We start from the raw sequence: 19,334 nt of genomic DNA, 5'->3' as shown, positions 1-19,334 counted from the left end.
CTGCGCAAGCCGATATACTGAGGTCTGAGATAGCGAGACCATAGATTAAGATAATCTTCAGTTATGTATATAAAACAAGACAAAAATATTGTGCGTATAGAACTATACACGTGATACAAATGAAACGTCTTAAAAAAAAGAGAGAGATCTTTATAAAATTAATAGACTTTGTTTTCACCATTTTTTTATTAATATAATTCAACCTACCGGTTTCAACAATACATTGTCATCATCAGGTTTTATTTTAAATAAATAAAAAAACATCAAAAATATTAGAATACTTTCACAGACAAAAAACTTCCGCACACTCCATAAAAATCCTAAAATATCTGCGGAAAACATTCAAGAAAAAAGAGAGATATTTATTGAACGGCGTTTAATTTGTAGAAACCCATTTTAATTGTGTAAAATTAATTAACCATCATGCCGTTTCTCTGCAGGGGTAGGCAGAGAGAATCGAACGCCACACCACTCTGTCTTTGCAAAGATTCTTCGCCTCTTCCACATTCATGCATCTCCTCATACATAGCCGACAAACATCTAATTTATAAACATCAGAATGATTCAATTTATCTACTTTTTCTTTACAATTTAACAACTGTTTGCCTATATTATTGTTCTACTAAAATGTCAGATGTTTTTGTACGCCTCCGTAGTGCAATGGTCAGCACGCTCGGCTACCGTTCTGGAGGTCCCGGGTTCGATTCCCAGGGGTGGTCAAATAAATATAAGTGTTTTTTTCACTGTAATATTTATTCAATATTACCCTGGACTGGGACCTGAAGCGGAAGGCTGATCACATTTCCTTCATGTGTAAACGATCAAGATAACACTGCGTTTATATGAAGCAGTGCCCTATGCACCATTGGGGTGCGAATAATAGTTTTTAATTTTTTTATTATTATTTAAAATGTCACACCGTAACAATTCCATTTTAATCTTCATTTAACCTGATGATGGAATGATTATTCTGAAACCGATAGTCACGAAGTAGTGTTTTTAAGTGGTATTACACAAAATGAACGATGAATGATAAGGAGAGTGTTATATTACCATATCACAAAGTTAACAATGCTTTTAATATACAATCGATCGCACTCTTATCCGCACCCCAATGGTGCATAGGGCACTGCATTAAATAAACGCAGTGTTATCTTGATCGTCAACAGACGTAGAAAAGGTGATCAGCCCTCCGCTTCAGGCCCAGGGAAATATTGAATAAATATAATATTAGAGTGAAAACATCACTTTTTTTATCTGACCCCCCCTGGGAATCGAATCCGGGACCTCCAGTACGGCAGCCGAGCGTGCTGACCATTACACTACGGAGGCGGACAAAATTATTTTTAATATTGATTTTTGGGCAACATTTACACTATTTAACAATACCACTTTGTATGTGGATGTGTGTATGTGCGTACGAGTAAAAGATGGTGTATGTAAGAGAGGGAGAAATATGGCGAGATTATATTATACCATACTATATGCGAAAATATTTCCCAGAAATCAGGTCGATTCCGATTTCTTCCTTTCATCATTTCCTCACCCGTTTCCTGTAAATACGACGTTATTAATAAATAATATCCTATAATATGGGTCAGGGATTGCGAAACTATGGCATGCGAGACGATTTTGTATGGCACGTGGTAAAAGATATTAAAAAATAATATATATATTTGTTAACTGTATACATGCAAATAAATATATAAACTGTATACATTCATTTCAAAACTAAGTTGACATTTATTTTTGCAGCCACCGTGTGTGTCTTGTCGGTGGAGTTCTTTTTACATTTACTTAAAACTTGTTTTTTTATTGTTTTTAGCTAATTTAACCTAATATACACAAGTAAAAAAATTAAAATAAAAACTATTTTACAAGTTTCATAGAATTAACTCTTGATCATTTACCTACTCCTTTGTTCCATATTTTTTTTGATCCATATTTTGTTCGACATATTGAAGTTTTCTACTCCCATATTATTGTTAATTCTTGGAAAAAAGTAACATCAATCCTCGTAGTGGAAAAAATGATAATATATTAAAAATAATAAAGTATTGACTTACAGATGAAAGTTCTACTGTTTGTATTCCATCAAAAGCTACCTGCTATGAACCTGATATAAAAAAATAGCATCTAGCATCCAATAACAAAAATCTCAATAATAATGAAGTTTTAAGGGTTCTACATTTTCTTGTCCGCCTCCGTAGTGTAATGGTCAGCACGCTCGGCTACCGTTCTGGAGGTCCCGGGTTCGATTCCCAAGGGGGGTAAAATAAATATAATAAAAAATTTTTCACTGTAATATTTATTCAATATTACCCTGGACTGGTACCTGAAGCGGAAGGCTGATCACCTTTCCTTCATGTGTAAACGATCAAGATAACACTGCGTTTATATGACGCAGTGCCCTATGCACCATTGGGTGCGAATAAGGGTTTTTAAATTTTTTTTTTTACATTTTTCTATAAGTCTATATTCATTTATTTATTTTATTTTGCCATTAATAAGTACTGAATTTTTTTGTTGATGTATTAATTGTTTGTTTACATTAAAATATGAAGTTCCACAAATATTTGATTAATTTTTATTTCCATGGCATGTGGCACGCGACATATTATTATATTGAATTTTTTTTTTTGCACTCAGTCTCAAAAAGGTTTGTTACCCCTGTTATAGGTAATAATTTCCGTGATAAACAGGATGTGAATTATCTGGGTCGCCACTGAATAAAGGTATATTCCTTATAAAAGTAAAACGCGGAGAAAACACCTTTTAAATATTCCTCTTTTTTAAAACAAGGAAATCAAAAAAAATGGCATTTTTTTAAGCATTTTATTCTTGCATTTACACAGAGGCGTGCATTCTATAATATATAGGCAAAAAAGCGCAGTGCCTACCCTGGATTACTCGCTTTATATAGAAACATGACCAGTGCCTACTATGTCTTATCCTTACCCAACCTACTGCCTATCTGGATTAAAAACTCTAAGCTTATTTATTGTAACTGCAAACAGTTGGTAGAATTCCATATTGAATTGTTGGGTAATATATCCAAAATAAAACAAGGTTTTTGTTGGGTTGAATTCTACATTTAGTTATGTATATTTTAATACGTGGTGCGTTTCTTCTTCTTAGGACATTATCAAACACACTACTAGTCTGTTTTTGGTTGTTTTTTTTAATGTTTTAGAATTTAAAAGTGTTTGATAATGTCCTAAGAAGACGAAACGCGTCACGTATTAAGATATACATAAATAAATGTAGAATTCAACCCAACAAAAACCTTGTTTTATTTTGGATATATTACCCAACAACTCTAAACTTTACAAGTCGCTCACTCCTTTCAACAACGTTATAAGTAGGTGTATCAAAAAACTTGATTTTTCAAGAGATCGTTTCAAAAGCTTAAAAATATAAAAGAATGTATTAAAAATGAATATTAAGCCAATTATTGAACTTTTTACTGAGCGACATATCTTTTTAGGTAAAACCTGGATGTTTTTTCTACCTTTGAAAAATATTTAGTTTATCTAAAAAAATAATCAAACAGTACCTATTCTTTAAAATGCAAAAACAACACTTTCTGCCCTGTAGCTGGTAAATATAAAGCTTAAAATATGTCGCTTTTGCTGGGATATAGTACATTTTCTGGGCATTTCGAAAACAGAAAATTGACGATTTTTGATATATGACGTTGTTGAAAGGAGTGAGCGATGTGTCCAAATTTTTGTTCACAAATTTTCGAATCAACTTCAGATAGAAGTTATTTACTTCATGATTAATTTATTGACATACCAACGTTGATGAAGAAGAATATCGACGGCCCCTACGGAAAGTACTCTGCTGCAAATCTGTTACTTTACAGGAGAGAGCTGAGAAGATTTTTTCAACTTATTTTTTTTAATTAATAAACGGTTATATCTGAAATCTTTAGCGTTTTAGGAGTTCAGTTCATTTCGAAAATTCGATGTAGATAGATGGCGTCTTATATGCCTGAAAACTAGGCGTTTTTTTAAATGGTTTTTTTGGTTGTTTATATTTGTACATAACGGTCAGTTCAAATATCTCAAAATTGACAAAAATGTAGTTAGAGTACTTTACGTAGGGCACGTCGATATAATGTCATCAATATAAATAAAAATAGTACTCTCCTTATTATTCATCGTTAACTTTGTGTAATACCACTTAAAAACACTCATTCGTGACTGCCGGTTTCGGAATAATCATTCCATCATCAGGTCATTAAAAATGAAATTACCATCAAGTCATTTAAATGAAATTATTAGACCGTAATAATTTCAATTATTGATTCGGCAGTCATTTTGTGGTAAAATATATCCATTTTTAATTAATGTATTACTTAGTAAATACCACTTTTTCTTAAAATTTACTAAATGATGCGGAATGCATCGAAACACGTGTTACAGTAGATTTTAAGAAAAAGTGGTATTTACTTAGTAATACATTGATTAAAAACGCAATAATTAAATTTTATTGACCTGATGATGAAATGATTATTCCGAAACCGGCCGTCAAATGAGAGTGGTATTGTTATTGTAAATGTGGTATTGCACAAAGTGAACGATGAATGATAAAGAGAGGTTATATTACCATACCACAAAGTTAACAATGCTGTTACAAAATATAAATAAAAAGACGTTGAATTTTTCCTAGTTTTAAATGATTTGGGAAGAACCTTACATGCATTTCATAAAGGCCTATGCTTATAAAAAAATGATTTTCAGTTTTCTCTTCCTCATCAGTAGCTGTCCTCAGATCTCTGCTGTGGCTTCCGGTTTACTGTGATGTTGAGGGCCAGCAGTTGCTGGATGGGCAGACGTGGAGACAGGTTGACCATGCTGGCCCACTGGCCCGTGCACAGGTCCGGAAAGCGCAGAGCGCTCAGGGCGCGGCCCTCCACGCTCCAGGGCGCCACGCACTGGGGCGCGAAGTCCCAGACCTTCGCCTCGTTCAGCCTGAGCCAACTGAAAAAATTTTCCACTTTTTTTTGGTATCCTCAATATAGATATTTTTTAATTTTTATTGACTTGGCGTTTATTTTGTAGGACTCTATATATTCATACTTGTACACTCTGTAACAACTATTTTGCATTGTTTGGGGATTTTCAAAATAATTTTATTTTGAAAATCCAAGTCAAGTCAATAATAATAAAAAATATCTCAATATATATATTTTTTATTATTATTGACTTGGTGTTTATTTTGTAGGACTCTATATTTATTCTTATACACTCTGAAACAATTATTTCGCATTGTTAGGGGATTTTCAAAATAATTATATTTACCATTAATTATTCAGTTTCATTTACGTAATGTATGTTTAATCGTAAGTACAAAAATTGGGACGTCAATTATAGAATATTAATTAATATGATATGATGAAGTGAATAGTGCTATGGCGGCGACGGATGGTATTGTTTGCATACTGTTGTAGTGATTGTCCTGACGAAGAGACGAGCACATCTCTACACTAAATATTTTGTAATAATCTTTATGTTTCTGTGGTTAACTTTAATTGGCTTGTTTAATGTATATTCTTTTAAGGTTTTGTTTTTTACATGTTACTGTTGTTGAGTAGTGTGGTTGTCAATAATGGGTAGAACTGGTGAATGTTGCACGTGTGTAAAGTGATCACTTAAACCAGACTATGACGGTCGTCATCCCCGTAAACGCCCAGACTTCCATATTCTTCTTCATCTTTGATGAGCTGTCAAAAAATAATATGAAAATAATTCCTGTAATTGGAGATAATCCAGATTTTGTGAACAAGTATTAGGACACTCTTAAAATGTTGTAAGTTTTTGTAATATTCGTACACAAAAATAACCAGAAAATACATTTTAAGCGAAGAATTGTCTAAATTTAGAAATAGCCGTATGAAATAGATTCCTTTATCATGACAGGCTATTCGACGATCAATTGTTCTTCCTACAGATATTACTAACGGCAAATTGGTTCTTGAATACAAAAAAATAAATGGTATGTGTTGTTCGTGTCATGTAGTATCAGATCCAGATATTTATTTGTTCTCAATATGTCAGGAGATAATAAATAATTATTCATATTTGAAGCACTAACTTTGTGATTTTCCATTTTATAATTTAAATATAACCATGTTTTAAAATCACTATTAATATTTTATAATATCTTAATTATAATGTCTACCGGTTTCGAAGCTAACCGCTTTTTTATCAAGACTGTTTAATACTAAAACACCATCTACTTAACCATATTCAAAATAATTTGACGGTTAGGCAAAGGAGCTTGGGTAGATTTCAATTGGCTTTATTTATTTTGTATTGATTGGCAGTCACAGTCAAAAGGGATCAGGGATTTTGAGTGATTGGAAACATATTTAATAATATACTTTTGGAAAAGTCGTTTATTTGTGTATTAACTATGTACTTTTAAATTATTTTCAGTAAGTTTCTTTTTAATTTCTAATATTTCTAAGTAATCTAATTTTAGTTCTCTGTTGCATGTGTGAAATATATTAGAAATTAAAAAGGCAATTAGTAATAATTTAAATGTAATAAATGAACAAATATGTTGTGAATTCATTAAATTATTTTACATTATATACATATTTAAGTGAATTTGAAAAAAAATATGAAACGCTGATTTGAAACGAGAATCATATATTTATGGATTTTAAGAGACTTTTGAAAATGACAATCATAAATTTTTAAGAAGTAAAAATATATATGCTTATATATAAAACTTACGCTGATATATAAAGAGAATGACAGTCGCAATTCCACGGATTTCCGGCTAATTTGATAAAACTCAGACTTGGTAAATAATCCAAGGCGCGGGAAGGTATTGAGGGCATCCTGTTTCTATCCAGGTGTCTGAAATATTTAAACAAATTTAAAACAAAAGTGTACAAATATTCTAATCTCTGTCTTAGGTATAATTTCTTCAGTAATTTATCTTAGCAAAGTCCTCGCGTTTTGAAGGATAATCGTTATTTATTAATAGGACGATTGGATCGTATTTACATTTGACATATCGCTCACTCCTTTCAACAACGTTATACCATATTTAAAAAAAAAATATTTTCCGGAGATCGTTTTTAATGTCTAAAAATATAATGAAATGTATTAAAAATTAATATCAATTGAACTTTTTACTATGCAGCAGATCTTTTTGGATAAAACCTGAATATTTTTTCTCCATTTGAAAAATATTTAGTATATTTAAAAAAAAATAATTAAACAATACCATTTCTTCAAAATGCAAAAACAACACTTTCTGCCCTGTAGCGGGTAAATATTACGTTAAAAATATGCCGCTTTCGCTGGAATATAGTACATTTTCTGGGCATTCCGAAAACATGCAAGACTGAAAATTAACGATTTTTGATGTGTGTTGTTGTTGAAAGGAGTGAGCGACCTATCAATAGAAAACAACACAAAATACAAAGGAAAAAAATATTATTTCATTCATAGGTAAAAATAATTAACAATGATTGTAAGTCCCTCTCCAAGTACAAGAGCACAGTCTCTTATTTTTTGGAGAGAGTTAAGATATGTTAAAAGTAGAAATGTCTAGCTTATGAATTAAATTATAATATTTTTTTACTAATAAAATACAGATGTGTCTGAAACATGCAGATATAAAATGGAAAACAGGAAGTAATATCAGTATAGGGTGGGTATCTATAAGGGGTGGTTTGTTTGACGGACATTTGCGGTTTATTTTGAACAGAGATGTTTTGGACGTTTTTCTGAGACTTCGAATAGGGTGCAGGTTGGCGTAAAGAAATAATATCAATTCGCTTAATAAAATGAAAATATTAATTTTCTTGCGACTTGCGTCAGTTCGATATACCTTATATTGATTTAGGCAATTTCTCTCGGATTTCATAACATGATGCACACATTATTTTTTTGACATCTCAATCAATTAATCGATCACTTTACACACGTGTACCATTAACCAATTCCACCCATGATTGACAACCACACTACTTAAATTCTTGGAACTTCTAAATATACCTATGATCAAATTTCAAAGCATTTTACATAAATCACTAGAATTTTCACTAGAAACATCCATTGGTGAGATGAAAAAGCTTTTTTATTTAGCAAAAACTCTTATATTTTAAGTGAGATTCCTGAGACAACCACAGTGCTTGCATCATTAGAATTTCACTAGATACATCTATTGGTGAGATGAAAGAAGCTTTTAATTGAGAAGAAACACTTTTGAAAGATTGTATGTGAGGTCCTAATTATATACATATATGATTCGTACCATTGTCAGACTTCCATATTCTTCTTTATCTATGTTGCGATGTTACCATTTAAAATAAAAAATCGGCAGTCACTTTGTGGAAAAATCTTTTAATTTTTTATTAATGTTTTACTTTCGCATCCGCATACGGTGTTTGAAAATGGTGCGGAATGCATCGAAACACGTGTCACAGTAGATTTAAGAAATAGTGGTATTTACTAAGTAAAACATTAATTAAAAAAAATTAAAATAACTCCTAATTGAAGATAACTGAGATTTGTGAACAAGTATTTGGACACACCTAAAATGTTGCAAATGCACATCGATAATACTCATCTCAGCCTTGCATTCTTCCCTTATATAATCATTCGAACATCTATCAAAATAATAATTAGATGAAAACAAATTCTCTTACAAGGTTGTTAGGTTTGGCAGAAAGGCGAATACTTTGTGATGAATTTCTTTGATCATATTATTAGTCAGAATCAGGACTTTGAGTTTTTCGTTTCCTTGAAAAGCTGTTATGTTTAGATATTCGATCCTGTTTGACGCAAGGAAGAGTGTCTCCAGGTTTGAACAGTTCCAAAACAGGTTATCGGGAATGAACGATATGAGATTCTTGTCTAAATTCAACTGTCGCAAGCTTTTCTGGTGCTCAAATTCGTTTCCCTTAAGCTAAAACAATAAAAAATATATGTTTTTTTAAATATTTAAAGCATTTATAAGTTTGTGGTATGGTAATAAAACACTCTCCTTATAATCCATTTTTCGCTTTGAGTAATACCACTTTTAAAAACAATTATTCTTGAATACAATTTATATTTGAAGTACTAACTTTGCGATTTTCCATTTTATAATTAAAATGTAACTTTGTTTTAAAATCACTATTAATATTTTATTATTACTTAATTTAAAATTGCTTTAAATATTTTATTCTAACTTATTCTTGACTACCGGTTTTGAAAAATCATTCCATCATAGTGTCATTAAAGTAAAATTATTACGATTTGACATTTGAAAATAATTAACAGCATAATCTCTTTTTTGGAGAGGAACAGCGTAACTAGTATTAAAATATGTTAAAAGAAGAAATGTCTAGCAAATGAATTAAATTATAATATTCTTTTGTAACTTTGTAATTATGTATTAAATAAATAATTAAAAATGATGGTTACACTTTCCTTATCATTCATCGTTCACTTTGTGTAATACCACTTTTACACAAAGTGAACGATGAATGATAAGGTTAACAATGCTTTTGATATACAAAACATAAAAATGATGTTTTTTTTTAAATTAAATTAAACACTTAAATAATCCACTGAATTGAGTTTTATTTTTGTTTTATTAAACTGTTTAATTATTTTAATTTGTACCAGAAGATGAAAACAACTGTCGTTTTCGAAACTAGTCGTAAATAAAAATAAAACTCAATTCAGTGGATTATTGAAGTGTTTAATTTAATTAAAATAATCATGTCATTCCACAAAGTTAATGCCGAATCAATAAATAATATAAAAATGATGGTATTATACATACTTCTTTCAGACGATTTGATGATATATCCAAGAACAGAAGATATTTCAATCTCTTGAACAAGCCGTTGGTCAGATAACGCAATTTATTTTTCCGCAGTATCAGAACTTCCAAATTTTCTAAATCATGAAAAATACCCTCTGAAAAGATCGATATATTGTTTTCAGCGAGCTTCAAGACCTTCAGGTATTTTAAATTTGCGAATGTCCTTATTTCGATGGTGGAAATGGCGTTTTTCGATATGTCCAGTTGAGAAAGTCTCTCTGCGCCGACCAGCAGATCAGGAGGAAGGAAGGATATGTTGTTATCCGATACATCGATGCTGTCTAGGAATGGATTGTTTAGGAAGAACAGTGAGGGAAGCTGTAACAACTTGTTCCGGGACATATCCAGTATCCTCAAACTGGTCAATCCGCGTAGGAGATGATCGGAAACCTCCTCTAAATAATTTTGTTGAAGCCTCCTATAAATTAATGGTTATAAATAAATTGATATCTCAAAGATACATGAAAAAACATGGAATTTTTTATTTTCATCATTTTATCCACGTATAACATTCACCATTTGACCCATGATTGACAACCACACTACTCAAACTTCAGATAATATATTAATGCTTAAATTGGAAACATCTTACGAGTTCTTCAGTAAAATCTATTGTTAAATTTTGTTTTTTTTTTTTTAGCAGAGACCTTTATGCAATGTTTGTAATTATTTAACATATTATAACACGCCTGAATACACATATTCAATTTTCACAAACTTATTTTTTTGCAGCCTTTTAAAATAATGAATGTTACACAATGTATAGGCTGTAAATGCTAATATTTCCATATTTTTCTTTATATATGTTTGAGATATTTATAAAAAATATTAATACGGAATTTACCAAGTATATAGAATGAAGTACATACATCAACAGTGTATCGGGTTGTGGTCCCGTGATTAGTTTTGCGGACTCTAAAGTCAGAGTTTCTCGGTTCGAACCCACTTTACCATAATTTGATACCAATTTCTAATAATGATCCGTTTGACTCACAGGAATAGTATGAAATTGATATATTTGTATAAATAATAAAAACATAAAGGTTTCTCTTTATAGCTTCCAAAAAAACACTTTGTAGCTTCCAAAAAACGCAGAAAGGGGATTTTTTGTAACTGAACTATATTATGATACAAAAGATTTTTTTAGCATGTATTGATGACATATGAATGAAAATGCGTTTCTCATAACGAACTTGCTCCTGGAACGAATAAAATACGTTATGCGAAGCATCACACTCTAGTTAAAAATAGGTGCATATGTAATATGTCGCTCACTCCTTTCAACAACGTCATATATCAGATGTCTATGTTTTCGGAATGCCCAGAAAATGAATTATATCCTAGCGAAAGCAGCATATTTTAACTTAATATTTACCCGCTACAGGGCAGAAAATATTGTTTCTGCATTTTGAAGAAAATGTATCGTTTAATTATTTTTTTAAATATACTAAATATTTTTCAAATGGAGAAAAAACCTTCAGGTTTTACCTAAAAAGATCTGTTGCACAGTAAAAAGTTCAAAAAGTGGCTTGATATTTATTTTTAATACATTTTATTATATTCTTAAACATTGAAAACGATCTCCTGAAATATCAAGTTTTTTTTTATATATGACGTTGTTGAAAGGAGTGAGCGATGTGTACATACAAGTTCTTCAAATTCCTCAAGCTGTCGAAGACAGCCTGCGGCAAATAGTCCACATTGTTGTCGAATAGGTCCAAATCCACCAAGTTCGTTAGACCCCTGAGGGAGTCTTTATGTAATGTCGTCAACCGGTTGACACCGAGGTCTCTAGTAGAGAGAAAACATGTTTTATGACTTTGCTACTAATATTAATAAGTAATAAATAATGAGATATGAAGAGTTTTAAATATACACATATAAATATAAACACATCTGTCTTTGCAAACGACCTTTGCCTCTTCAATATTCATGCATCTCTTCATACATACTAATTGATTATTCCGACTCTTGAACTGACCACTTTCAAGTATTTGAAATACATGATCATGATACGTTTTCTTCGGTCTTTCCACGTTTCTTTTGCTAACTACATTCCAATAACTCATTCGTTTCAGATGCCCACACCGTTTCACACACCTTTTTGAATTTTATCTACCATGCTTATCTCAGCCTTACATTTTTTCCCTAATTCACCAATCGAGCATCTGTCACAAAACGTTTTGCTGTACTTTCGTTAGAGATATCGTATTTCAACAGCTTTCAGTTAACTTTTATCCTTCTTTTAAAAACTCTATGCTTTACTTCCATACTTTAGGGATGGAACCAGGCTCTGCTGTGTACTGCCAGTTGATTGATTCTCCTTACAAACGTTTTCATACATAAATCCACTCTGAACATTTCATTCTTCGTTCATTATTATGGTGCGATTATCTAAGTAAAAATAAACTTTTAGTTTTTTCATTTTTCTTTTATACAATGGCGTTGCTTATAGAATTTAATATTTTAGCCAAAGTCAAGTAAAATAAGATTTTTAAAATGTTTTTCGCAGATACTTTGTGGCACATTTTATGAACCTTATAAAATTGAACAGCTTTGTTTTAACCACTTTTTTATTATAAGTACACTTTAACTATATTATGAGTACTTTTTATTATTACTTTTACTTCATTATTGGTACTTTTTTCTTTGTTTTTTGTGTAATTCCATTAGTAGTTATTGCTACGCAATACACAATAACATTTAAGATTTAGTTTTTGGTAAGGGAAAGTAATTAATTATGAATATTTTAATGTTTTTAATGTTTTAGAATTTAATGAACCCTGATGATGACAAGGCTCTTCCGAAACCGGTGGATTAAAGTGTACATAAAATAAAAAGTGGTTAAAACGAAGTTGTTTAATTTTATAAAATAAATAAAATTATTGAATTATAAATCACGTAAAGCTTATAATTTGACTATAAATTGATTAGGTACGTGATTTTTTAAAAAAGTAAGTAAATGGTTGTAAATAATTGGGTTCCTGCTCGCTAGGATAAGTTGGATATTTGTAGGGAGCGGAATGAGCGGGACCAAAGTCTTGAAATATGTTGGCATTCGGTCGTTTGTTGGGCATCAGTTCTTTCATGCAGATTGTATGAAATTTTAAGGGTATTATCAATTGGCTTACATTTGCACCACGTCAAAAGGGATGAGTTGAGATGTGGGAAGATAGGTGAGATCGGACCTCCAGCAGGACACCCCCAGTGTCTCCTGGTCGCATCGACAGTATCCCAGTTTGCACTTTCTCCATCGTTCCCTCTGGCGAGTGAGACTCCACACTGAAAGCGAAATCTGATAAATACAAATAATACATGCACTTATATCGACCCTTATTCGCAACCTATGGTGCATAGGGCACTGCATCAATGACGCAATGAATATTCGAAAGATTATTATATAAAGGCAAGATGATCTGTCCTGCGTTTCAGGTTCCAGTCCAGAGAAAAATTATATAAATAATATAGTGGAATGAAATATATTTATTTTTACCCCCATGGGAATTGAACCCGGTGCCCCCAGTATAGTGGTCAAATGTGCTAATCACTATAGTGCGGAGGTGGACATAAAGAAGAAGGTTAAATATATATATATATATATATATATATATATATATATATATATATATATATATATATATATATATATATATATATATATATATATATATATATATATATATATATATATATATATATATACATATATATATATAAATATATATATATATATATATATTTATATAAATATATATATATATATATATATATATATATATATATATATATAAATATATATATATATATATATATATATATATATATATATATATATATATATATATATATATATATATATATATATATATATATATATATAAATATATATATATATATATATATATATATATATATATATATATATATATATATATATATAGACAGATATATATATAATATATATATATATATATATATATATATATAATATATATATATATATATATATATATATATATATATATATATATATATATATATGTATATATATATATATATATATATATATATATATATATATATATATATATATATATATATATATATATATATATATATATATATATATATATATATATATATATATATATATATATATTAATATAGTTTATATGCATATAAACTAAATCAGCTTTAACCCGGTCATCGGTCGAATAAAATAAAAGTAGAAAAAACTATATATTGTAGTTGTTATTTCATTATATTAAATAAGATTTGCATTTTTGATTTGTACCAAAAAATATGTATTTATTAGAACAAAACTAAAATCATAATATTTTTGTTAGTTGACTCAGAGTCTAGGACACTAACAACGGGACCAAAATCGACAAAAAATTGAGAAAAATATAAAGATTTGAATAAATTCCAGCAAAAAATTATAACAATGAAAAAAAGATAAAAAGTATATGGGAATTACCTAGGAATATGGAAGCATCGTTATCAAAATATTAAATTGGTATCTTATCTATTGATAACATACTCTTTCATCACTTTCATGTGTGTTTATAATAAGTCATATCTTATATTCTCAATTTTAATGAATTTTAGAATTTTCTATGATAACGCGTATATTTTTTCCCATTTTATCATCTAAGTGCGATAAAACATTATTTTCATAGACTTTGAACTATGTAAATAATATACACAATATTTTGAGTATGTCCAAACACTTGTTCACAAATCTAGATTTCCCATCACAAAACGCAAATAAAAACGTCTGTGCTATGTAAAAGCTATTTTAAATGCAATATAAATGCCTGTCTTGAACTCAAATGTACTGTGTCATGAGAGTGATCAATATATACATAGAAGTTTCGATCATGGGTAGAATGGTGAATGATACACCTGTGTAAAGTGATTAACTAACCAGCCTATGACAGGTCATAAGCCCCATAAATACTCAGACTTCCATATTCTTCTCCATCTTTGTTGAGATCTCAAATATGGAAAAATATGCATGTGAACATTGTAATTGTCAATGGCATTTTTGTGTATGTTGGAAAATAAATTAACTGTTCTGTCAATTATTCATCTGAGAAAACAAAGCTATACAAATATTTTTCCTGTGAAGAGTCTTTTTCTATATTATAATGAGAAATAAATAGATTTTGTTTTTTGGTCCACTCATATTTTTATTAACAACCAACTAGTTTCGGCAACAACCTGTTGCCGAAACTAGTTGGTTGTTAATAAAAATGTGAGTGGATCAAAAACCAAATCATTTTATTTCTCAAAATAATATATCAATATGATCCAAAGTTAATGCTTTCAATATTCAAAACAGTATTTTTCTCTTTATATTTTTCATAGAAAAAGAAATGAGCCTTTTGCACTACTATTTGTCCCATTTTTTTCATATAAAATATAAAAAGTCTATTTCTGTTCATATTTGGTTGGTTGGAAAAAATTGCTTTTTAGCAATAACCCCGCTAATGTACTTATTTATTTTCTGTTCATGAAGTTTAAATAAATATTTGTCATAAAAAAAAAAAACATTTTTTGTTCATATTATTTGTCTCTTTAGCTAATAAGTTTGCCGACCACTGTTCTAGAGGATATTTTGCAATGATGTCAAATTATACAGAACTTATTTTGTGAATGTGATGAGATGTCATCACAAGATGTCCCTCGTTTAGTGTATTAGTTCAATTTTTGAAGAAGATAGATTTAAATTGGAAACAGAAAATGCAAAAGAAGGTATGCAGTTGACATAAATTGATGAGGCATTAGAACATAAAGATCTATCAGATATAGTGGTGTCTTTTTTAGAAAATATGACAAGACGAATAAGACGAATAAATGAGCTATGTGACAAATAAAAATTTGATTGGTATAATATATTGAATCCATTGTATCTATTGTATTGTTTTTAGGGATCAATCTTATGGGTTTATTATTAACTATACACATCCACTTTCATTTTTAAGACACATAAACTAAATGTGTGGCCTACTTTCAAAATGCGCCAGATCTAATTTTATAAGATTTTAAAATAAATACTATCGGAATGCTAATTGTGTGTTTTATTGTTTAAAATATTTATATACTTGAAAACCCTGCTTAACATACTTAAAAACAGCGATGTTATTCGAATTCCGCTATATTTATGGAACTTGCCTTCTGACCCATATCGGCCAATCAGAGAGCGGGGATAGGTCAAAAATTAAGATGACATCATTATCGATTTGTGTCTCGTGTTTTTTTAAACTTAATAAAAAAAAACTTAAAAAATGTTAAAATTCTCTATTTCATAATATTTTATCTAAAGATAGAAAAATCTTTTAAACATAAATGTTACCCGGAGAATTTGTCATTTTTTGGAAAATCGACTTACATGGATCTGGCGGATTTTGAAAGTCAAATCTTGATTGGTATAAGATATTGAATCCATTGTGTCTATTGTATTATTTTTAGGGATTAACCTTATGATTTTTATATTAACTAAACGCATCCACTATCATTTTTAAGAAATATAAACTAAATATACTATAAGTCCTTGTACATATAGGCAAGGAGAATTTTCCAAGGCATCTAATTAAAAAAAAGTGATGATGGATTATTTTGCTAGTGAGAACTCACCTGGTTGCTCCATCGCTCTCAGTCTCCTCTCCAGCATCCGGAGCCGGAAGCCGCCATTTTCTATTTGGTCAACAGAGTTAGGGTGCATCCTGTCGTCCGCGGGGGGTTGGTCTCCTTGGGCTAGTTTCTTATCCAGCAATTCCATCACTTCACAAGCGGAGAGGGCACAGACGCCGTCATAATTTTCGGATGTCAACACTGAAATGTATTATTATTACATATTTTCATATATTTTTTTAATTATTAAATGAAAACACAAGTTAAGAAGTCTTATTTGTTTTATTTTTATCTAATGTATATTCGCTTTAAAAAAAGTAGATAACAAAAATAAATAAAATTTAGTGACGTAGAAATAGTCCCCTCGACGACTCATGTTTATACTCATTTGTCTCAGAGCGAGTATAAACACGAGCCACGCGTGAATGCTACACACAAAGAGAATAGTGTGTACAAACATAATTTTCATGTTATTTCAAATTTTAAATACAGTTTTAGCGTTTTGAAAATTGCCATTTTGTCAGCATCTCGTGATTGTTTATAAAAGGTTTTTTGTAAATTAAATTAAAAAATACAATATCCAAAAAAAAAAATTATGAAGTCAAAATTTAGAAATTTGTTTTAAAGTGAGGTTAAGTTCCCAAAACACAAAAAAACAATACAATTTTACTCAAAACGTTTTAGGTGTGTATGGGTTACACGTGTATAAAGTGATAACTCAACCAGTCCATGACGGGTCGTAAATCCAGTAAATACCCAGACCTTTTTTAAATTTTCTTCGTGTTTGTTGAGATGACAAAATGTGTCATTTTGTTATTTTACAATTATGATTCAGTCATAAGATATAAAATAATATATTACAGGAATTAAAAAAAAATTAAAAAAATTAAAAAAAGTAGTTAACAGAAAAATGACAAAGTTTATTCATACCTTTTAGCGCCGAAGTAATCAATAAAAATAATATATAATTGATATTTCCTGTATAGCTAGTATTCAACGTATTAAGTTTTTTCATATTGAATCCCCTGTACTGACAAATATCCTTAGGGAATGTCGACTGGACAAGGATGTGTCTGAACTAAAACTGGACCAATTGTCCATTGGAGAGGTTTGTTGAATCCTTTAATTACTGCATCCTCTGTACAGGATTGTCACATTAATTGGTGCTGTACAACAATAATTATTCAATCCATTTCAATTAAAATATTAAAATTTCGTTACATGTAACACTCAAATTAATATATCGTAGTTGTACAGGAGAAAGTGACCAACTAACAACACGTAAAATGTTCAGGAGGGCCATTTAAGTCACTTTTGCTTGGCAAGAAAATAAACATCAGTGCAGTTAGTCATTTTAATGAGTCAATATATATTTTGACATCTCATCAAAGATGAAGAAGAATTTGGAAGTCTGGGCATTTACAGGGCTGACGACCGTCATGGGCTGGTTTAAGTGATCACTTTACACACGTGTAATTTTCATCTCACCATTAGATGTCTCTAGTGAAGTTCTAGTGATTCAAGAATAATGTTTCAAAATTAGTTCATATATATAGAACTTCCAAGAATTTGAGTAGTGTGGTTATCAATAATGGGTAGAATTGGTGAATGTTTCACATGCATAAAGTGATCACTTAAACCAGCCTATGACGGTCGTCAGCCCCTTAAATGCCCAGACTTCTATATTCTTCTTCATCTTTGATGAGATGTCAAAAAATGATATAAAAATAACTCCTGTAATTGAAGATAATCCAGATTTTGTGAACAAGTATTTGAACACACTCAAAATGTTGAGTCAATTTATTATACATAATTCCAAGTTGTATTTTTTCAGGGCAATATTAAGCTACTAAGATATCAAATAGTCAATGATCACGTTTTTGTAAAAAATGCACTTGGTCACTTTCTCCTGTATGACAACGATATGTTTATCAGACTAAAATTGTAGGCAGTGAGGTTTCACTTACAAAATTCTTCTTCTTCTTTCTTTTCATTGATCCTCGAATCTGTCTGTTTCGTTATCCGTCTCTTGTGACGTGGACTGGCAGCTGTCACGCCATCACTTTGGAGGTCTTCCAGGTGGTCTTCTTCCGACTGGGTTCTCTTGAAGAGAAATTCGGGCCAGTCTATTTTCTTGCAAGGTATTCCAGGATCGTCTTAGCTGCCTCCCCCGTCTTAAAAAAAATACATATAAAACAGCATAATATTTTATAGATACAGCGTGACACGACGAGACACTACTAACATCAAAATTGATATTTTACACTTGAAAATGTTTTTTTTAGAGTATGATATCACAAAGTATTCAATTTCAATTTTAATTTATTCAAAAAATAATATATACATTACAAACAACATACTTAAGGCGAATACATTAAAAAGAAAGCAAGAAGACTCTCGTTTAAGATGTAGAAGAATCCCGTTGTTGGAAACTCTCTCAGACACACGGAACAGATCAATTTCCAATGTGATATTGTGTAACACAGTTGTAACTATTCCTACAGGCATAACCATCGGCAGGTTGGTCCTGTATATAGGAATGGGAAACAATCTATGCTGACGCTGTCTTAGGTAATTATCGGGAACATACCCAATGCTCCGGATAGTTTCAGAAATATCGATCATACCACGCAACAATTGATAAAAATGCGTAATCAAATACACATACCTTCCAGTCTCTAAACTATTGTAGCCAAGCACACCCTGGATGAACTCGGTCGGGTAGAACCAAGGATAATAGCCGTACTCTCTCATGTAGAGATATCTCAGATATTGTTGAGATTAGGGGTGGGTGAATCAAATCCGTTCATTTAGAAGATCCGCATCAGTGAATCCGTACTCTACTACCGAAAAAT

The 19,334-nt window shown here is 30.4% G+C and overlaps 1 protein-coding gene across 1 annotated transcript; it reads right to left on the bottom strand.

The window, feature by feature from the left end:
• Positions 1 to 4,424: 4,424 nt before the first annotated feature.
• On the bottom strand, positions 4,425 to 17,531 carry LOC148302011 (uncharacterized). The gene is made up of 8 exons (XM_088272295.1): positions 17,410 to 17,531; positions 16,483 to 16,680; positions 12,975 to 13,125; positions 11,491 to 11,634; positions 9,802 to 10,261; positions 8,678 to 8,937; positions 6,750 to 6,875; positions 4,425 to 4,988 (listed from the first exon to the last, which is right to left on the bottom strand). Exons 1-8 carry the CDS (start codon positions 17,492 to 17,494, stop codon positions 4,763 to 4,765), a joined length of 1,650 nt encoding a protein of 549 aa, XP_088128421.1. The 5' UTR covers positions 17,495 to 17,531; the 3' UTR covers positions 4,425 to 4,762.
• Positions 17,532 to 19,334: the final 1,803 nt, after the last annotated feature.

Source organism: Brachycentrus maculatus, unplaced genomic scaffold (genome assembly GCF_059751285.1).
Source record: "Brachycentrus maculatus isolate JH-2025_06_01 unplaced genomic scaffold, ASM5975128v1 h1tg000492l, whole genome shotgun sequence".
Taxonomy (NCBI): Eukaryota; Metazoa; Arthropoda; class Insecta; order Trichoptera; family Brachycentridae; genus Brachycentrus; species Brachycentrus maculatus.
The sequence above is the reverse complement of the archived record's forward strand: the minus strand, read 5'-3'. Positions and strand labels throughout refer to the sequence as shown.